We start from the raw sequence: 22,363 nt of genomic DNA, 5'->3' as shown, positions 1-22,363 counted from the left end.
GTGCCTATTCAGCCTCTATAGAAAGTCTGAGTTCCAGCATGCAGTCTACGGTCTACAAACACCCACACTGAATGAAAAGAGTATTCATGTACTCATGCAAATAATGTCTCTTGTTGCATTCATATCAAGAAAAGACCTCGGTGCTTGCCAGGAACAGATTCCATTGGTCAGCAATTCAGACTGTAATGAGTAGTGAAAAACATGAAAATAGAAAAAAAGCAGATGCTCATAATAACCGGAGTGGTTGGAACTTACCGAATTTTCCGGAGTATAAGCCGCCCTGGAGTATAAGCCGCACCCCCATTATTTTGCCACGAAAGGCAGACATCTATCCTATTTATCACCGTTAATTTGATCATCGGAGTATAAGCCCCCCCCCCCCGCCTTTTTGGGTGAATTTCGAGTGTTCAAAGTGCGGCTTATACTCCGGAAAATACGGTGCATACAATAAAAATAGATTCCATATGCGGAATGGAGATATGCAGGACAGACGTGCAAGAGCAAGGCTAAGCATGTTGTTAACTCAGCTGGCAAAATAAACAGTAATACTGAAGAACACTGCAATGAAATGATCGCAATAACAAATGAAAGAGAGCAGTTGGGTCTCCCATACAATAAAGCAAGCAACACACAACATCGAGCAACGCCTGAACATAAAGAAGCAGATTTCAACAGCAAAAGCTAGTTTGGAAACTTAGATAAAAGAGAGACCAGAGTAGCTGGACATGAAGTCACTTCCTGTAGGTGTGTTTGGGGCGGCTACCTCTGTAAGGTTCGTGGAAGTTCATCCAGTCTTCTGGCATTGGTTCAAGGAATGTGTTATACGGTTCTGGATCTTGTTCCTAGCTGACAGTCTCCTCCACTGGTTCCATAGGCAATTGTAAGACTTCCCTGCTCTGGACATGAGCACCTGCGAAGCGCCCTTGCTACCTTGCTACCTAGTTCGGTCATGTACGAGTTCAAATTTCTTGTCACGTTGGCCACTTTCTCGTTCCGCGACATCTTCTTGTCCGTTGACTTGAGCATCTCTCCTCGCTAACCCAGGAACTTCTTTTCTGTATGATCAGAGAACACACTCTTTCCCATCTTTAAAATTTAGTGCAAGGCAAACACTGCAAGACAAGGCACGGCAACACTCCAAAACACGGAAACAGTATAGCAAGGTGGAAGGAGAAAGAGCAAAGAACCACTTGTTTTGATCTCTGCTCCGCTTGAATTTTCGTGCGTTTTAGTGTCTCGTGCACGTGTGCACGCCACGATTATCGTGCCTGCAACTCCCCAGCTTGCTTGCACTTTTCAGCCACTTTTTCCACTTCTATCATTCACAGGTGAAATGCCATAGCAACGGTCCAGTGCACATGGATTTGCCTGTCTTGTGAATCGTCTATATTAAAGTCTGCTTGTGTGTGGGCGTGTATGTGTGTGTGTGCATGTCGTGCAATGTGCCATGTATCAGGATGCGGACGGTATTCTCCACAAGCTTGAAGCCAGTGCTACTTCTGTGAAGCAGCAAGCGCAGGCCATCCTTGCCAAATGTTCCCCAGAGCTTGCAACCGTCATTGAGGTAAGTTCAGCATGCAGGTACGATACTCCACGAAAACCTCTCCGTTATTGGAGCTAGAAACTGTAGCCATGGTGCTGGGCATGTGTACTCTTTATGCTATCTGTATATGAAGGTGTTACTGATGAGCGCATCTTGCTATCCAGCTATCCGCCAGCTGCACAGCATGTCGCTATATCATGCATAGTACAGCAGCCGGTGTTGTTTGTTATCTGTAGTAATATATGCAGCAGCACCTCACTGACTATGGCGTGTGCATTGATACTGGGCTGTGTGCCGTACTGCAGACTTTCACCGAGAAGGTGTTGAAGACGTATGCTGATCTGGAGGATGATGCGCACGCCGAGAAAGCACGCCTGGAGCAGATCTGCGACCTGCTGGAGGAGCTTAGCGTCCAGGAACGATGGCTGGATGTGGCCGAGCAGTGCTATCCTGTGCAGAGCAACGGGAAAGTGAAGGACACGGAGGTTCGTGACAGGCAGGCGTAGGCTAGCCGTGTGCACATTCGGCATGTGTAGCGTAGGTCGTTGCACTCAAACTTCCCGTAGCTGGCCTAGTCGGGACTGGAGCACATCCGTATAAACTCGTTTACTCGCCCTTACTCAAACCACAATACAATGTACAGTGAAGCTGTATAAGGCGACCACTCAAGGGACCTTCAAACCGTGGTCTCTGTTACCAGGTGGTCTCCGTATCCAGGGTCATTTGACTGGAAATAACATCCCTTTGTCCTGGTTTCAGTGGTCTTCTAGGACAGGTGGTCACCTTATCCGAGTGGTCGCCTTGACAGGTTTCACTGTACATTGACACATATGACATGGCATCATGTACTGTAAGTTCACTGCTTTCACGATGGTGGGAGCTGGGTGCACAGAACAATGTGCATTTTAGTGATCATGCATACCACAGTCATACATGACCTTGAGCTTTAGGGTCGCCGTGGCCGATATGAGTGGCTCGTCTGTAACACTGTTATCAAGCTGTTCTTTCATTTTATTCTTTGCGTGCATCCTTCAGTTTCTTTAAAAAAATTCTTCTGTGTTTGTGTGCTCAGACTTTAGGCCGTGAGATTGACGAGCACTGCCCCGAGTTTGACCGCATGGACGGTCTACTGCCCGAAGTGAAGGCCGGAGTGGACGACAAGAGTATGACTGCGCTGGAAGAGCAATTTGCAGCCGACATGGAGCGCTTTACAAACCTGAGAGTTGCTGCAGGTGGGTTTGTGTTGCTGTTTTTTCTATCTTTCCCTGGGAGGCGAGCTGCTCTCCTGAAAGCTGAATGCCCTGTGTGGTTGTATTCAACCCGACACCAGGTTCTCCTGCTCTTGCGTGAAAGGATCATTCTTTCTTGTTACTGAAACACACACTTGTTTTCAGCAGTGTGTAATTTGCTGTAGCATGGATCGCTTTTACATACCTGTGTAGAATTGAGCACAACTCTAGTGGAACTGGAATTGCTGGAGAATTGGATGAAACTAAATATTAGGTGGCAGGGTTTTTGCACTGAACATTGCACACACAAGAAATAGAAGTGCGTTCACAGTAATGATCAATCACCGCGTTTGGCGTGTACTCGTCCAGGTGGCCAGAAAAATGACTCTCCTGCCGTCCTGGATCGAATAAACTGACAGCGAAGGATTTCTCTTTTATTCTCGCTTTTTCATCGCTGTCCGATATGTAGAACGTGTTTCTTTGCATTTACCGTAAAGTACCGCGAGAGCGCCCCACCATCTCGTCCTTTTGTGGCCACATTGTTGAGGTGGTGTCCGATCTGTAGGTCATACGGCACGGACCTTGTACATACATTGCACGTTGTGCAGTCAATTCGTATTCAATTTATCTTCAAGCGGACACGAGCTCCACACGAAAACCTTCTAAGTGTGACCTTAGTACACTAAGGTTCTCACACCGTACACACTTCATTGCACTCTGCCATATGATTTTCAATTCCCTAGCTGTAAAATCAAGGTGGGGCACTCTCGCGAGACGGGGTGCTCTCGCGGTACTTACGGTACTTCTTGCTGGACCTTTGTGATGGCTGATAAAGCAGTCAATGATCCGAGGCCTTCATCTCTTGCGGCGGTACGTTGCAATGAAGGGAGCGTTGATACTAGCCTTGCGAGCGAAAGTCAAGTTGAAGTTAGGATCCCAGTTCTCGGTTTTTGATGCCTTTGATTCGTTGAAAAATGGCCGGTCAACCAGTTGAAGACTTGCCTTTGAGCTAGAGGAGCCGGAGTGTCCGGGAAATGGAGTGATTTGCTCCAACGGTAAGTACCACTTCGGGATGCAATCTTCAACATTTCGCACAAGAAAAAGTACATTTATCGGTATAATTTATGTTTTTTACTTTCTAACTTTCTCCATCTGTTCAAGGCCAGGTTCTACCACATCGATCCAATACTGTGCACTCCAGATATATATATATATATATATTATATACACACAACAACAAGGTTGTCAGTTTCATAATACCAAAAGCTTTTCACCCATTTTCATCAGTAGTTACATGGGAATGAGCAAGAACGAAAACGGAGCCAGAATTTATACTAGGGGTAGAGAATCAGCAAGAATATTCTTACGCCTCAAGTTCACACTACACTACCATAAGAATGTATGGAGCAGTGGAAAAATGCGGGAAAGGGCAAAATTGCATTGCCTTCCGCAAAAAGATTAAAGCTGCAATTTTGAACTGCTATCCTACAGTATCCCCCATTGTAATTTATACAACCAGGCCCGCATTCAGGTCTATCGCGAAGGATGTTTCACCAACTCTTGAAAATAGTAATTTTATTTATAAGTATGCGTGTCGCTGTGAGCGGACGTACGTTGGTGAGACATGTCAGCGATTCTCGGAAAGGATCAAGCAGCATATCCCAGACAAGCTGTACAAGAAGCCGCCTGACAAACGTGTGGCATTAAGTGATAGCGCCATCACAAAGCATTTGCAGGCGCAGCCTGAGTGCATCCCGCAGGAACGCAACAGCAGCTTCAGTGTCATCACACCAGCCCGGAACAGCGCGCACCGATTCACACTGGAGGCGCTGTACATTCGCATTTTGAGGCCAGAACTGTGTCGACAAAAGAAGCACATCAAGGTGCTGCGGCTGTTCAAGCTGCAACCGGACTGACAACTTTATCACGTGTTTGTTCTGGTACTGCATTCCCTTCGTGTGTTGTTTCCCGCATTTTTCCACTGCTCCATACATTCTTATGGTAGTGTAGTGTGAACTTGAGGCGCGTAAGAATATTCTTGCTGATTCTCTACCCCTAGTATAAATTCTGGCTCCGTTTTTGTTCTTGCTCATTCCCATGTAACTACTGATGAAAATGGGTGAAAAGCTTTTGGTATTATGAAACTGACAACCTTGTTGTTGTGTGTATATAAATTTTGTTCGCCTACCTCTCTATTTAAATATATATATGGCGGCAGGCGTCGGCAAGGAAAGTGGAAAACCGCTGCCATTCAGAGCATTGTTGACACTGAGCTCGTGGATTGTTCATGCATGACGAAATTTGTATTTCCGAAGATCGGTTAGCCATGCAATGCTAGCAACAGTTGGCAATTTAGTGGTCAAACGAATGTGCTAAACAGCGAATCGAACCTTCTCTGAATGTTCCTAACGAATACCGAACGAATGTCGCCCGTTCCATGATTAAGAAATCAGTAAGAAATTATAGCTACCAACCAGTATGTAACACTAAAACTTTTGTAAAAGGCACCCAAATCATAAGTGAAGTTGCACACTGCAAGTCTGCAACAGAGACTGTAGATGCCATGACTCATTTATGAAGTGGACAGTGATGGTGATGTACCCCTCCATTCGTCTGCTTGTCCACAGGTCTGTAGTCAGCGCCATGGAGCTGGCCTTTTCAAGGTTCTCCACCACTGCACCAGCAACTTCAGGCCCGCGACGTGCTTCCGCTGAATTAGCTTTGTCACTTGAGTCGCAGGTAGCCAGGCTCGGGGTAGTTCATGAGAGAAAGGAACCCCCGCACCAGTGACTACACTCACAGGCCAAAGATCTCTGCACACAAATTCCACCAATCGGTCGTCGCATCCAGAGCCTCAGAGGATCTAGCCGCTGGCACTTTCTTTGCCTTGAAGAAGGCAGTTATCCCTCCGTCCTTTTTCGGTTTCGCCCCTGCGCCAACCAAGTCGACATGGTGAACGTCCTTCAGATGGTTACGTAAATTCGTTGTTCCGCCATGATCTGCCAAGTCTTTCGGCGGCTTGAACCGAGTACACGTAGCAATATTGTCGTGAGAATAAAGATAATATTGTCAGCCGTTTTCTCTATTCCGAAATCCCATACGGCAGAGCGCCTACTCTTCTCGGCCATGACGAACGTTGGGTGGATTTGATGAAGAAAGACTCAACGACTGCTCTCAGCAATAGTTATTATTTCAGACAGACCGTCGAGTGTTGTCACGACTAAAATCGCCTGTGGCACTGCACTTCCAGTTTCACAGCCGGACGCGGTGCACGCATGCAACGTTCAACCTAGACTAGAGTTCACTGCGCAGACTAGACCTACCGTAGTCTACGATCTTGAGGAAGTAATCAGTTGAGCACCCGTACCAGTGCAGTGCACGCAGTCCACCCAGTCCACAGCACAGTTCACATGGTTCGCGCGCGCACACCGACTCGAGTCTGGGCCAGTTCGTGATCGGACCACAAACATCCGGCCTTGTACATGTACAACTAACGTTACTTACTTTCACACCTCGCGCCAGCTACTAGTTACATGACATGGCATGTATACATATGTACATGTACAGTCATGAAGACAGCGCGGCACGGCTTCAAAAGAAGTAGACGTGTGTACGTGCTTGCATGCATGAAAATCGCTGCTACGAGTGCAGAGTTCACAGCTTTGTGAGTTACGATATTCGTTTGGGCGGTCAACTTGACATTCGAATATCGACTCGAGAACGAACGTTCGAAGCTTCTCAGCATTCGTTTGACCACTAGTTGGCATGGAAAACTTAATTTGCACCAGCAAGTAAAGGATCCTAAAATACTGTGAGCAAGGAACAAACCGTTCATATCTGATTGATTATGGGGGATGTTTTTCCCAATGAGACCAATTTTATGACGCTCCATGTTACTCCATATTACTTAAGTATTAACCTTGATCATTGGCTTTGTAGAGCACCATTCTCTAGGAGATATCTACAACTGCTCTGTTTCAATGTCCAGCATAAGCGAACGTGTGGATCAAGCATAATTGCTTGGTTGACCCTGCCGCGGGAATGCGTATAATAATAATAATAATAATAATAATAATAATAATAATAATTTTAGAATTGCGATCAACAGAACGAGCTGAACCGACATTTCACAAAGGCTTTTATTGTTTTCAAAAAACGAGTGGATACGAAGGCAGTGAAGAACATGGAAGAAAGAAAAAATGTGATATGGAAAAAATGATGAACAAAAAAATTGTACTTCGAACTAGTTTTCGCACAACACTCCTCAGGAAGCTACGTTGTACTAATGAAAAACAATCCAGAAAGATACTAATAAAGAGAAATGGAGTGAGAAGAAACAACACCTATGAAAATGATAATCCTAGCACTAAGGTAATAACAGGAAAAACTGCGAAAGCACTTAACGAACTTGTAAGGACTACTAGTATACTGTGACACAAGATATGACACCATGGCCAACCAGAGCCAAACCGACAGAACAAGCTGCCACTAAAACAATTTCAAACGAATAATGCTGTCCTTCTGGACACACAGATTAGGCTTATGAATACGTTGACAAACAGCTTCTAACACACTCAACTGCAACTTATAACCATGACGAGCACGGCACAAAACAGAAAAAGAAGAATCAGAATACACCTTGCAACAATCAGGACGAGATGCAAGATGCTTATACACTGATGACTTCCTACTAGAAAACACACGCTCGCACCCACTCTTACTCACACAATCATTCTCGCTCTCACACTCACCGGAATCACTGGACTCACTGGCCGAATCCTCCTCAACGACGTCCTGCCTCGGAGCAATCAGGTCCCGTCTCCTCCCATCCCTCGTCTCACGTTCCTGTTGTGTATTACGTTGGCTCGGTACTTCCGTACTGAAATAGGTCATGGTGTAATTGGCAGTTGTTCTTCTGGGTCTCGTTGATGTTGAGGTAGGTATTTTTGTCGTCTCTGCCGGTGATGCAGCAAGCGATGCTGATGCAAACGTGTCTGCATGCAACACACGTGGCGTCGCCGAAGCCACATCCACCTCCGCTGGTGGAGGGAGTGACTTGGTCATGGCCACGGGAGCCAATGGTGGACTTGCCGAGTGGGACGCTAGGTCCTGTGTTGGCGGAGGTAGTGGTTGTTTACGGGTAAGTACAATTTTTTTGTTCATCATTTTTTCCATATCACATTTTTTCTTTCTTCCATGTTCTTCACTGCCTTCGTATCCACTCGTTTTTTGAAAACAATAAAAGCCTTTGTGAAATGTCGGTTCAGCTCGTTCTGTTGATCGCAATTCTAAAACTATTGTCGCCTCGACGCCTATTTATAAATAATAATAATAATAATAATAATAATGGGATAAAGAGTTGTTGCAACAATCTTCAAAGAGTTGTTGCAACAATCTTCGAAAAGATGTTGAACTCCTTGATTCGCTCCATCAGATGCTCAACATGAATTCATAACGTGGCAATTTGTTGCTTTTCTGAACGTCTTCTAGGGCCATCTGTTGTCGGATCGCTTGAACGGGGGAATGTTCAACTTTACGCCATAAGGCACCAAGAGATCCTGGATGTCAAATCCTTTGTCTGCCATAATCATTGTCCCATAGCTGGCTACTGGCAGAAGATCTAAGAAGTGGCTTGTTAGCTTGAGGTCACTGATGGATCCCGTAAATAACTTGGAGATGAACATCTAGTTGACCATTGTTGTGAGAATACGGCTCGCAGTCCCAGTATCTATAAAATACAGATCAGCCAGCATTCGGATGTCTGCGGCGGCGAAGATGAACCATGGCAGGGAAAAACTTCTCTCTCCAAGCCAACTTGATCTTCCGTCCATCATCGGTTTTTCTTTTCCAGGAATCGGCATCCACCTGCGAAGGGAGATTGCGTTCTCATCGTTATCATCCAGGTGAAGAAGTTGAACGCATGCATCAAACGCAGCAAGCGAAGGAAAACCAGTGTAGTACTGAATGTCAGAGTCAGAGTCTTCAAACCGAGCTAGAGAAAATAACTTAAGGCTGAACTCTACTTGGATAGCGACCAGTTCTTCTTCAAGTTCTTCTTTCTGCTTGGGGTTTCCCTTTTTTGTGGCTTTCAGCTTTGCTGCGTCTGATTTGGGCTCCTTTGCTACCTCAGGAGGAGGAGAAGCGCCACGCTCGCGAGACCTTCTCTTTGCGGGTTTCTTCTATGGAAATACACTTGGAACAGAGGGTTGCTTTCAGCCTTGCGCCCGGCTTCTTTGTCCCTTGGACATAGTCTTCATCTGTCTTCAATGGTTAGAGCACACCACTGTACTATAGGGCATGATGGTAAACACACCGTCCCTCTCATCTCAACAGGTGGTGTCAATCCAAGACTTCCTTATCCAGCTCGTCCCTGCTCACGTTCCTAGCATCTCCGGTTTTCGATTCCTTGCTACGAGGAACGAAGTATTTTTGTCCGAATGTCTATCGCTGTTGTACTGCGGAACGCAGCAGTGATCGCCTTTAAGCTGGAGTGATGTCTTATAAAACGAAACTAAACACTTTACAAGAACTAAGCAGAGAAAATCCAGCGACTGTCCTTTATCTTCTAAAATGTTCATCGCAATTGCGATCGCTTGAAGGAACATAGTTTCTGAAAGACTCGAGCAAAAATAGAAAAGAAAGTCATTATTTTCTCGACGAGTAGGTGAGTACACGCCAAACACGGTGATTGTTGCGGCTCAGGAGCAAGAGCTCTCGCTTGAAGAATGCACTGCATGTATCGCGTGCACAGGTCACACATTCAGTATGTGTGTCATACCCTACCAAGTCACTGCATGTCTTATTTTGGCAAAATACCTATTTTCTTGGCTCTGGATATGTTTTCTCTTTACTCCATGTGCCATTGTTTATGCAGGCAAGCTGAGTCCGCATCTCGCAGCCTATCTGGCTTCATGCAGCCAGACCGTTCAGAAAATGGAGGACATTGAGGACTCCATGCTGAAGGAGCCCGAGGATATTAGTGCCATTCAGCCTGCACATGTATTAGTGCCACAGCTCAAGGTGGGTTAGGCTTGGGCTTCGCTGCATAGTAAGACACTGCCTGGTGTACACTGCCTGGTATACACTGCCTGGTATACACTGCCTGGTATGCACTGCCTGGTATACACTGCCTGGTATGCACTGCCCGGCATACACTGCCTGGTATGCACTGTCTGGTATGCACTGTCTGGTATACACTGCCCGGCATACACTGCCTGGCATACACTGATGTTCGTTTGCCCCTAGCATAGGTGATTTTCTTTTTGGCCATTTATTGATACTGGTACATGTGCATTTTTCCTCTTTGCTACCTGCTGTGAGCAGAGCGTTGAGCTGAGTGCAATACCAACACTGAATGGAGAGAGAGATGAGCTGCGTGATGGCCGTGATCAGCTCGACAAAGTCATCGTTGCCATCGAAAGGGTCCAGGCACACGAGGCGTTTGCCGAGGTGGACGACAAGCTGAGCGCGCTGCCTGCATCCGTGGCAGTGCGTGTGAGCGAGCTTGATCCGTTCGTTCCAGTTGAGGAAGAGACAGCGCGCCTGGAGGTGGTTGTGGACGGCGCCGATTCTAAACTCGACGTCCTGGAGAAGCAGGAGGAGGACAAAGCTGACGACATTCAGGTTAGGGCTGATGAAACAATACACTGTCTCTCAGTCTCACTGTCGCTGATACACATCCTGCAGTGCCTGTAACTTGAAAGTCGATGTGGGTGGTGGACTTCTCCTTGGGCAGATACTGCTTGCAGAATGCACCTCTGGACTGGAAGCTGTGCGTTTTGTGCTGGATTTCATGACCAAAAGCATTGCACTGTGTCGTGTGCTTCTAGAAGAGCTGCTCACTCATCAGGCCACCATTACATGTGAATTCACTGCAAATAAGTGTGCTTTGTTCCCTTGCTCCCCTGCGTTACATTCAGAGGTTGATCACTGAGTTGAACGCTGAGCAAATGGCGATTGAGTCCATGTTCAGCTCCTCAGCTGACCTGAAGGACAAGTACAATAGCTCACCACGGTCTGTCTTGCTTCATGAGCGCGCCGAGAAGTTGAAGTTGAACTTCACCCGGGCACTCGAGCGTGCCCAGGACCAGCAGGATGAACTCTCTGGTGTGTCACTGAAGGAGGTGAGGCGCTTTGAACTGTCATGCGTACATGCCTCAGATATTACGCGGTCATGTATGAACTGATCGGCATCGATGTTTGTCTTATTATTATTATTATTAATATGAAATGACCCAAAGGCAATCTGCCTATCGAGGGGTTCATTTGATTGAAAGAACAGTACTATGTACAGGGCTTGATGAGGAGAGAAACGGGGAAAATCAACTGCAAGGTGGCGGAATTCCGTTGATTGCATGGCAGCATGGCTAGCTGTAAATTTCCTCAGGCCATGTACTCTTGGAAGAGTCAATGTCGTCACCAGTGCGCTACCGAGGATCCTTAGTCAATCTAGTATCTGCTTTCCGTACTTTCTTATGAAGTCTTTGACCAGGCACGCAGCTCAACTTTGGCTTGCTTCTATCAACGCCGTGTAAGATGCGTCCTTCTGCCCCTTTGCCTGTGTGTGTGTGTGTGTGTGTGTGTGTGTGTGTCTTGTAGCTGTTGAAGAAGTGTGATGACCTACTGGTGATTGTGGGCAAGCTGCTGGTGTCACTTGGCCAGGAACGTCCTGTTGCCACCGACATCTCAGTATTGAAGGAGCAGCGTAATAACCTACAGGTTAGCCAAGTGTACTCCCGTACATGAGCATTGCCCTGATATAAGTCTATTGGAGATACCTGTGTACTCCCGTACATGAGCATTGCCCTGATATAAGTCTATTGGAGATTGGAGATACTTGGAACTCATCTTGCTTTACAAATACGGTTAGGTTATGCCCTGTCAACTTTAAAATGGATAATGTTTGCGACATAAAAAATATTTTCGATTTTTTCGGGAGGTGATGAATTGTAAACTTCGAACTTTGCAAGCTCGTAAAAAGTGTTTGCGTTTTTTTTAAGAGGCGCCCAATCTCAAACTTTGCACTTTTCAATCTACGGTAGTCTCAATTTCTAAAATGCAAACATTACCCGTTTTACAGTATTACTCTGGCAATGGTCATGCATGTGTCAAAATTTCAATTGTACATGGACTGTTGCCGAAATGTTGGGTTCCTGATAAACGTTCCCATGGGTCCATGGGTCTCAGCCATGCTTGGCATGGTAGTGTTCAGTGCAGTGGTAGGAATGTATCATTCGTAAAAAAATAAAAATAAAAATAAACCATTATTGGCAGTATCGCTGATAGTAGACACCGTCAATCTGGCTTTGCCACCCTATAGGAAGTCCAGCGTATGGCGGACTCGACGCAGAATGAAGGAGCAGAGCTGTCTGCGCTCATCGGTGCCCAGCCCGAGAAAATCCAGACGGCCATGCAGGAGAAGCTGGACGAGCTTGACCTGCAGCTCACCAGGCTGCTGGACGCGCAGATGAAGAGAGAGACAGACCTGGACAGCCAGGAGGAGCAAGCACAGCTGTACAACGACCAGGTTGGTAGACTTGTGCAGTATTACTGTACTGTCAGTAATAGCGTAATGTTGGTGTATTCACGTTGTTGAGAAAAGGCTCTAACCTTAGTCTTCCAGTACAGAATATACATCCATTGCTCCCTTGAAAGAAGGGTCGAGAACTGTCTACCTGTTGTTCGAGCTGGCCCAATCAGCTGGACATTTTCTTTGCAGCCTAGATATCATCAACGGTAATCTGTGCATTGTAAGCCTGTTTTTGTTGGCGTGCATCGGGAGGTGTACCTGCAATTGCTGTGTAGTCTTTCATTGATAGTCTCTTGAGCAGGGCACGTGCGTGTACAGCGCAATGCTGCAATCTGTACTGGATTTGTTTTTTGATGTGCCCAGTTGTCTGAGCACGTGGCCTACCTGGAGCAAACGCAAGGCCGTCTCGAAGGCCTCGTCGTAACCGCCGACGACTCCGTAGAGCAGCTGACGCATGTCCAGCGCGAAACTGAGGTGAGCGAGAATGCTCGGTTTGTACACGTCTATTTAGCTTTGGTTGTGATATCAGAATTAGCTGTTTTTCGTTGAGAGCTTACACTTTGTAGATTACTGCAAGGCACGTTACAATATCGAGTAAGCAAATTTAACGAATATCGAAAATCCGCAGGTTAACAAGAAGATAGGTCACCGATCTGGGAGTTTACAGGTTTATCCCACATTATGAGGCATTATGGCCCTAACAAAATTACCCCAACGAAGAAGTTTCAGAAGTTAATACTTCCTCCGCGTCTTCGAAATTGTCGCAGTTTGACTAGTGACTTGTCACTTGTTACTGACAACTCCATAAGCTAAGCCATTCAAAACTTATTACACAGTATGATAGTCTGAAGACTAGAGTAACGTTCCAGGACAGTTGGACTGAGAGTTTTCATGCAGAGATGAAGTCCTCGTCGTCGCTGATGTCAATGGACGCAAAAATATCGTTCCGAAATATTTCAAGGAAGGTTGAAAGTTGGTCGCGCCTCATCTCAAACGCTTTGACTTTCTCCACAGGACAAGAGCTGCTATGCTTGTCGTCTGCTAGCTCTGGATGATCTGGATGACCAACGAAGCCTGGTAAGAATACACGATCGTTGCGAGGTCGGTTGATTACCGTCGGCGGAATCACCTCGGTCTTGAAAAGAACATTTTTTAGCCGGGGCATGCCCATTTATTTTAGCTGTGTGGTCACAGCTCGTGCAGGTAAGTGTACTATCACGTCCAGCGCGCCCTCTTTTTCAGCATCACTGGTATACCATGGTACGGCACCTGCGTGTGCATCACTAGCACTACGTGTAGAGTCTACACGGCTCTTGCAGGTACAATCATGTACTGAGTGTCTCAGCCAGAGCGACACATTTTATCGCTGTTGCAGGCATTTAGTTTGCTGACCCCTCGATGTTTCTCCAAGCGCTGCTACTTGTTCCACGAAGTCATTCTCACCCCAGCTAAGGTAAAACAGTGATGAGGCTTGAGTGAATGGCCATAAGCACGAGAAATGTGCAGGCTGCAACGCCTGACTGATCTCAGCGAGTCGAAATTTCTATCGCAGCGACATCAGCGAAGAAATTGCGTCTAGTTCAAAAATTCCAGCTTCCAATAACAGAAAATAGAAGTTTGCCGTCACCCTACACTGATGACTATCGCCTATGTCCGATTCCTTGCCTCTGGTACGAGTGCTGGTGAGTAAATACCACGTTTTATATCAAAAGTCAAACTGCGACAATTTCGATGACGCGGAGGAAGTATATTAGACTGACTTGTCATACCTTCATGTCTTACAGGATTGCGCTTGGTGGCTTTTTGTTTTATATGACAGACCAAAAGGGTAGTTGTGAGGTTTTTGCTCAGTGTTCTACTTGTGTCAATCCAGCAGCATGTTCCTCTGTTGCCTGGTTTCTTTGCAGATGTGTGTGATTGTCTTTGGACATGTGTGTGATTGCCTTTGGACGTTTGTGTGACTGGCATTGTGTCTGCACAGTCCATTGCTCAAGAGATGGCCAAGAAGCGCGTTGAGATTGACTGCCTGGACGAGAACCTGCAGACGCTGATGCAAGTGTCCCTGCCTGAAGACTGCGAGGAGACCAAGTCTGGCATGCGGGAACTGCGCCAGCTGTTCGATGCCGTCATGGAGCTGCTGCGTGATCGCATTCACACTGCACGCCAGATAGCCGAGCTTGGCCCTCTCGACCTGTCTGAGCTGAGGGCAGAGATTGCTGAGCTGCACGACTGGCTGCAGGCTGTTGAAAAGTGGCTTCTTGGCCAGGAAAACGAGTCCGAGACATTCACCGATCCCACCAAGGCAGAGCAACAGCGTCAGAAATACGAGGTGAGAGCTTCTGGGGCACAAGTCTTTTCTTGGAGTGAGATCCATTTGAAGATATGAACATTTTTGAGCAAAACCTGGCCTATTTGAACCCCCCTTTGAGTGCAAATCCATCTGGAGGACTGTGATGAAATCATGAAGGAGAGCAAAGTCCCATACACTTTAATCTGCAGCCAAGCCTTGAGCTGAAAGTTGTTGAGCATAATGCACTGTATCGTGATAGCACTGGATGCTTTTGAAAGTGTTTGACCTTTGGAGTAAAATTAAGGTGAAAACTTAAAAGCGACAATGGACGCGTTCGATCGCACGTTCTGGACCCAGGTTTGAAAATTCTTGAATGACCAGAATGAACGGATTGCGGCCTTGTAAACGAACAACTGGAATTTGTCATGAATGCTGCACTCATGGTCCACTCGACGAAACCAGGGAAAGAGATCACGTATACAACTTTTTTGTGCCAATCAGTATTGCTAGCATGTAGCTGACACGTGTGCTGTCAAGAAGGGCGTATGCCAAATGCGTATATTCTGACGGGAGAATTAGAAATTCTGCCTTCCTTCGGAATGGCCGGAATTGGATTCCATGGATTCTGACAAAGAAAGCTGTGTGCTTGAATAGTGTGTGCATCGTAGGTAATTTCAAAATGGACGGCATTGTGTGTAATCAAACGCTCCTGATGTGCAGGTCCATAGCAGTTTGAAGACTGCAGGTCACACTATTCTTTTGAGCACTTTTCCTGATCATAAGCCACTGCTGTTACGGCCTGGCCACTGAGCAAGATGGCCGCCATTTCGTCAGGTGCTTGCTGCAGTGCGGTTGGCATAACAATCGAGTATGACGTACCCACGCGTGTACGCATGCAAGGCAAAAGCAAAGCAAAAATCAGAAAACGGAAATGCCTTTCGAAACCTTTTGTTTGAAAATACTACTTCAAAAAGTATGCAGTTATCTCACTCCTTGCGTCTTCGCTTTCGAGTAGATCGTTCTGGGAGCAGAGAAGCTAAATGCGGTAGCGTAGATGAGAGGTGCTGCCTGACTGTGACTTTCAGGCGCTCCAAGTTGTTGACGATCCTGCCGTGACGCTTTTCCAGAGAGTTGAACTCCGCATGGATGCTTTCACCTCCTTGCTCAGCAAGGGGTCCGAGACCAACGCCGAACGTATCCATTGAAGCTGGTACATGTGCCTCCAGGAGGTGTAGCTTCGGCGTAATGTGGCCAAGCTTTCGTCTCACAATTTCAGCACGAGCAGTGCCCATTAACGTCCTGACGTCGGATTTGAAGGCCGCCAAATCTTCTGGTGTCATCTTCTTGCAAGACGAGTAACGTCGCCTGCATGCAGCGAACTGCTCCATAAGAGCCATGTATCGGCTGCAAACATCAGTGGCATCCGACAGAACACTGGCAGAGGCGGTGCGTCCGTCCTCTTGTATGACTGCCAGCGGTGCTGAAGCCAATTGCTCAATAACGGAGCTCTGCAAAGCGTGGTGAACATGGTTGCCGATGAAGCTTCCTCCATGGTACCGTTGGCGACAGATGTTGTTGCGCTGCAATACCTTGTCTAGGGACTGCTCGCATGGGCCACTGATGGTGCCCGTGATCCGCTGGATCTCCTCGACAAGACTGCTAGTCTCCTCCTCCAGAGATGACCTGGATGCTGCCGGCTGGGCACACTGGACTTGGATCACCCCAGCTGCTGCCTGGATCTGCGCTGGGAGCAGTGTGTTGCTGTGCAATGCCAGCCAATCAAGCTGATTCCTCAACTGCTGGGCAGAGGCGTTAACAGCAATCAGCTCATCCTGCTTCTCCCGCAACTTTTGGTGTTTGGCCACAATGGTCGAGAACTGCTGGCTGTCAGCAGGTGTGGCAGGCCCAGATGCAGCCAGGGACATGTCCAGTGTCTGACAGTCCTTCACCAGCGCCTCGAAAATCCACTTGAAGATGCCCAAGTCAAGGTGGAGGACTGGGATGATTGCATCTTCAATGGGTATGGGCAGAATGACGGGACGGATGCAGTTCTTAAATCTTTTGGCATCGGGCAGACGAGCTCCTACTGCAACAAACGCTGAGTGGCATGTCTCAAGTGAAGCTAGTGACCGACAGTTGGACGTGGCACCGGGCTGTTGGAACTCGGTCTTTGTGGCCTCGCAGTGAAGGCAAGGATACACTGCAGTTGATCCGGAGAGTCCATACTGCTGAGTTTGAAACTCATAGTCGCCAAACAGTAGAACTCTCACGAATCTTCCATGCCACAGAGTGCTGCTGAGGAGAGTGATTTGCGAGGCAAATGGCTGGAGTGCAGTGGCAAGGTTTGCTGGCGAGTCCTTCGCGGCAAAGACGACAAATGGAATGATATTCCGTATGGAATTAGGATGGCGTACATTGCAAACTTGCACAGACATTTTAAATGAATCACCGCCATGGTCGCCTCCCACTTCGACCCATATCTGGTCCTCCGGTATGACACCATCATGCCAGAACAATTGCTCAGTACTGTCCAGCTGGTCCAGATAGCCGTGCACAGTTCCGACGAGATCAAGTAGCGCCACCATTGGCCTCATCTCTATTTCGGCGGTCTTGCCAATCACAAATGGCACATCCTCTGCAACTATGTGGACCTTTAGGTGTTCATTCAGCTGCTGCCGCATAGCACCTTCAGACTCAAGATGCAAGCCGTAATCCTTCAGCCAGACCTTGAGCTTCCTGAGCTGAAACCAGGGCATGTGAAGATCAGTCTTCATGGCTAGTGTGCTGCCTTTTTCTATTGATCTTGGCAACACACCTGCTGCAATCAGCAATGCCCTCCGCTCCTCTTCTGGCATGCGACGAATAGTGGCAGCTTGCTGCGCTTGAATACTGCTAGCACTGCTGCCGCAAACCAGCTGCTCGGTTTGGCGTAACTCTAGGGATCTGCGACGCTGTGTCCGCTCTCATGCTTCGTCAGATGAAACTGTTCCAACTGTGGTTTTCTTCCAAATCTGGGAGGGACCCTGGCTTCTGAGATGAAGTAGTCCATTGTCTTACTTCGATCGCACCAGGTGGCTTGTCAACTTTTCGGCAACATTGCCCTGCAACTTCTTTGGTGATGCATGAAGAATGTCACCAACGGGAGTTGTAGGTGTGATGGTGTGCTTGCCGGTATTGGTGCATGTCTGGGCATGGTGCTGAAGACTGGCTAGTGGTATATGCTCACTACAACCATTGAATGAGTCAAGATAATTGTCACAACGGACAAGCACTTCGGCTAAACAGTTCTTCAGCGTCGGGCTAGGAGTCAGCAACTGTGATGCTTGGAGTGGACTGCGGCATACTGGACACGAAGCATGCATGACCAGCCAATGCCATGTGCAATCTACACAAAAATTCTTTCCGCAACAGCTTGCCTGCACAGATTTGTCCAGAATGTGTTTGCAGATGCTACAGATCAGCTCAGAGAAATTCATGATAAGTCTATATGGGCTTAGTTCTCTCTCTGTTTTGTAACTTGGTGTAGCTCTGCTTATTAACTCCGTCTTGGCGATATCTTGCCCTTGTAGCGACTCGTTTGTTGCGGAAATACTTGCAGGGCAGAGCTGCTTCTCAGCAGGCGTTGGTACCATTGTGCTGCTTGTACTGCTTGTGTTGGACTGTATACCAGATGCAGCTGGAGAAATCTGTGACGACTGCGTGGGTTGTGTGGAACTGGTGCATTGTGTGTCTGGTTGGGAACGTACAGTTGTGCGTTTTTTCTTTGCGGGTCGTCCACCAATTTTCATTTTGTCCACTCTTGAACACCGAAGACCCAGGTCTTCGCGCGATACTCCCGATCGCCCACGACCAGCTCATCAAGAGCTGCCCATTGTTACCTTAGCCGTCCCGACACCCTCACCTCTGTGCATTCGGTCCACACGCACACACACACGCACACAGTACCCTAGTACATCGTTATCCCTGGTGGCGCCACCAGACTCTTAAATTATCCTCGTCAACTGTAACCTGACCTAACCACAGGCTCCCAGGATACATCAACTCCCTCATCGGATCACACCGAATCACAACCACTAGACCCTTATCAGAGCGCTGTTCCGAACAAACCACCAATGCCCTCAGGGTAACAACAAGCATCTAGCCGTACAGACAACGCAACCAACCATGACACCCAATCAGACTGATCAGAACCACAGTCAATGCCGATACATGATTTGGAACTAACCGCAGTTCCACACCTAGTCTAAAGCCTAGCCAGGGTTTCGGTCACGACCCGTAACTGAACCCATGCGAGCAAGTGACTGCTAACCGCAAGCAGGTGACGCACACAGCACAACAGCATGCCACAGACCACACCAGACCAAGTGCAACAGATTGTGGATGTCACTGCATGGATGGATGCAGACTAGCTCATATCCAAGCATTGGTTCATTGAAGGAGAGGTAGACATACATGCACATGTAGATCATGCGTTAGCAATACATACAAGTCAGTATACACGATGTCCGCGTGAGCAGGCGCTCATTGGGGTTCCGCTGAAGGTGCCGGCGGTGGTGGCGGTGGTGGCCGGACTGGTTTAACGACCACCGACCGTAGCCGACCGGTGTAAGTTGCGCTGACCTCTTCCTCATCTTCCGTGCCTCCGTAATCGAGATCGGTGTCCAGGTCCATCGCGACCTGGTCACCTTGACCTTCTGGCCCGCCGCGGACCGCGTCAGCATAGGAGGGCTTCTTGGGGGGTGCAGCATTGACAACTCCCGCCACACTTCCCGCTGCCACCACGGCAGCTGCAACAGTAGTCGCGGCAACTGTTGCCGCCGCCTCACCGCGAGGCTTCTCCGCAGGCCAACCTCGCTTGGCCAAGTGCGCCTGCCACCGCTCCTCCTGCTTCACCCGCTGTCGGTGAGAACAGGACCTCTTTTCTGGTGCGATGTTGGCAGACTCCTCGCCTTCCCGTCGCCGCTTCTGGGGTAGGGAACCGTTCCGCCTTGGTACCGGAGTGGAATCCTCACTCCTGCCGGCATCCGCACCGACGAAGGAGGAGAAGAAGCCCTCCGATGACCGCTGCAACCGAACCAGCTCGCCACGCAGCCTCCGCAGCAGCGTGGCAGGCCGTTCGCGCCCGTTTGCCTCCAAGGCCGCCGCTCCATCGCGGAGCGCCCTCCGGACCTCTTCTGCCTGGCAATTGCTAGTTTCCGCCATCTAGCCGTCCTTAGTACTACTAGTACTAAGAGTGGTGGGCAGACCCTGCTCGCAGCGCCAAATGTCTGGTTGGGAACGTACAGTTGTGCGTTTTTTCTTCGCGGGTCGTCCACCAATTTTCATTTTGTCCACTCTTGAACATGTCTTACACTGACTCTCAGCATCATGGGGTAACCACTCCACAGGGGATGCACATCCTCCACCACAACGATTGTTTTTGTCACTGGATAGTGCCCTGTTGACAGTTTTGTTGCACGTACTGCAGATGCGTGTGGGGTGGATATCAGGCTTGTCTTGGCTGACATCTATCCCAAACGATTTTTTTAGACCGTCCGCATTTTCGCGGACACTACAGTGTAGTTTGCTTACATTTAGTCAAGCGCACACCACCACCCACACCACCACCCACACCACCACCCACACCACCCACACCACCACCCACACCACCACCCACACCACCCACACCACCCACACCACCACCCACACCACCCACACCACCACCCACACCACCACCCACACCACCACCCACACCACCACCCACACCACCACCCACACCACCACCGACACCACCACCGACACCACCACCCACACCACCACCCACACCACCACCCACACCACCACCCACACCACCACCCACACCACCCACACCACCACCCACACCACCACCCACACCACCACCCACACCACCACCCACACCACCACCCACACCACCACCGACACACCACCACCCACACCACCACCCACACCACCCATACCACCACCCACACACCACCGACACCACCGACACGACACACCACCCACACACCACCGACACGACACCGACACGACACCGACACGACACCGACACGACACCGACACGACACCGACACGACAGAGAAGTGTCAGGGCTTGCAAGTGAGTGGCCATTCCTGCAGCAATCAAGCAAAATTTGTCCAATGGGTCGGTTAGAAAAATTTAGGAACGGATTGCGACGGGGCTTGCGCGAATGGTTCCTCACCTGAACGAAGAACAAGCAAAAACTAAGAGAAGTCGTCGGAAAACTCAGGAAACAGGGAAGGAAGGGGACGAATATCACTATCACACAAGGTATCTACGTGTATGGTACGAACTGACATGAAGAACGAAAAGAGATCGCGGAAGATTGGTTTTTCCGAATTTCGATGTACTGTAGTTCCTTTTGGAGTCGCTGCAGTAGATGTACATGTCTCAGTTGCTTCGATCATTGTTCTTCTGAGTGGCATAGAAGCTGCTCAGGAGAGGCGAGAAGATGGAAACGCGATCGAAAATGCACGTGAAAGTTTCAAAATTTCAAAATTCTCAGACCCTTGAGTACGGAAGAGTGCATGCGGGAGGTGTCCTCGTACCCGGGCTAATCTGGCCAGGATTATGTGTACTGTAACAGCAGTGAAGCCGCTGTTGTGTGTGTGTGTGTGTGTGTGTGTGCGTGTGCATGTGTGTGTGTGTGTGTGTGTGTGTGTGTGTGTGTGTGTGTGTGTACGTGTGTACGTGTGTACGTGTGTACGTGTGCGTGTGCATGTGTGTGCATGTATCATTGCTCTATAGGCTGTGAAAGATGATCTCACTGCCAAGCAGCCGACTTTGGAGCAGATCAATCGTGATGTAGCATTGTTACTAGCACTCAATCCACCGGATGAAGACTTGGTAAAACTGGAGGAGTCGCGCAAGTCCATTGCCAACTACTACGACGAGGTCTGGAAGATCGTTGACAAACTCCAGCGACTTCTGGAGAAGGCGATGCCCGAGGTGGGTATTGTAAGATGTCAACGGCTTTCTCTCAACACACGAGTGCAGTCCGCAACGTCGTTTTCCATGCATGTGCGACTGCGTCCAAGCTAGTGGCTCTACTGCACGTTGGGATGTTGGGAGAGTGTTTGAAGCAATTTGTGGTGTTGCACATGTGTGCCATTTTCCAGTCGCACTGCATACCAGTGGCCTTTGTTATGAAGTAGCATGACAATAGCATGATTGTTTTTGGACACGCCAGTAGTCTGTGTATTACATGTATAATCATGCTTGTGTTTCCTCACTCCAAACACGCAAACACGGTCTTTTTGCTGCAGACACCACTTTTAGGTTCACCAACTTCTAAAATTAATCATACTTATGATTCCGTTTGTTTTTGTTCCACTTGCCATGCAGCAAATGATCGGCATGAGTGATTGGCTGGTGCGAGTCAACGACTGGCTGCGTGCCCAGAATCCTGGAGCCGCTATTGCCAACGGCGCTGATGACGCCGCCATCATGCTGGAGGACTTACGGGTGAGAGCGGGTGTTGGCTGGGCGATATACTGCACTGCCATATACATTCAGTGGTCCATTATTTGTTCACAGTGCAGTGCAGTGCCTATTAGTGTTGAAACGATCTCACCGGATACTCGTTAGCTTGCTCGCCAGAAACTCGGCTCGTTTGTGCGGCCAGCTCGTTTGCACTAACGAACACCGTACACCGTACTCCGTGCACATGGCAGTACATGTCGACTGGAGAGTCGTAAAATATTTTACGACTCCCTGGTCGATCGAGAGTCCAGTCCCCCGCAAAGTGAAAATCA

General features: G+C 48.4%; 1 protein-coding gene across 5 annotated transcripts in view; it reads left to right on the top strand.

Annotated features, from left to right (window-relative positions):
* The window catches only part of LOC135820292 (dystrophin-like), a 105,697-nt gene that overhangs the window by 40,798 nt on the left and 42,536 nt on the right, over window positions 1-22,363 (top strand). For all 5 annotated transcript variants that reach the window (XM_065333616.1, XM_065333615.1, XM_065333614.1 and 2 more), the window contains exons 21-32: window positions 1,457-1,564; window positions 1,849-2,028; window positions 2,616-2,775; window positions 9,647-9,792; window positions 10,096-10,395; window positions 10,692-10,895; window positions 11,371-11,490; window positions 12,092-12,298; window positions 12,665-12,775; window positions 14,283-14,630; window positions 21,357-21,557; window positions 21,954-22,073. In XM_065333616.1, coding sequence (XP_065189688.1) covers window positions 1,457-1,564; window positions 1,849-2,028; window positions 2,616-2,775; window positions 9,647-9,792; window positions 10,096-10,395; window positions 10,692-10,895; window positions 11,371-11,490; window positions 12,092-12,298; window positions 12,665-12,775; window positions 14,283-14,630; window positions 21,357-21,557; window positions 21,954-22,073 — 2,205 coding nt within the window. The remainder of the gene's footprint in view (window positions 1-1,456; window positions 1,565-1,848; window positions 2,029-2,615; window positions 2,776-9,646; window positions 9,793-10,095; window positions 10,396-10,691; window positions 10,896-11,370; window positions 11,491-12,091; window positions 12,299-12,664; window positions 12,776-14,282; window positions 14,631-21,356; window positions 21,558-21,953; window positions 22,074-22,363) is intronic.

This window comes from Sycon ciliatum, chromosome 1 (genome assembly GCF_964019385.1).
Source record: "Sycon ciliatum chromosome 1, ocSycCili1.1, whole genome shotgun sequence".
In the NCBI taxonomy this organism is placed as follows: domain Eukaryota; kingdom Metazoa; phylum Porifera; class Calcarea; order Leucosolenida; family Sycettidae; genus Sycon; species Sycon ciliatum.
The sequence above is the reverse complement of the archived record's forward strand: the minus strand, read 5'-3'. Positions and strand labels throughout refer to the sequence as shown.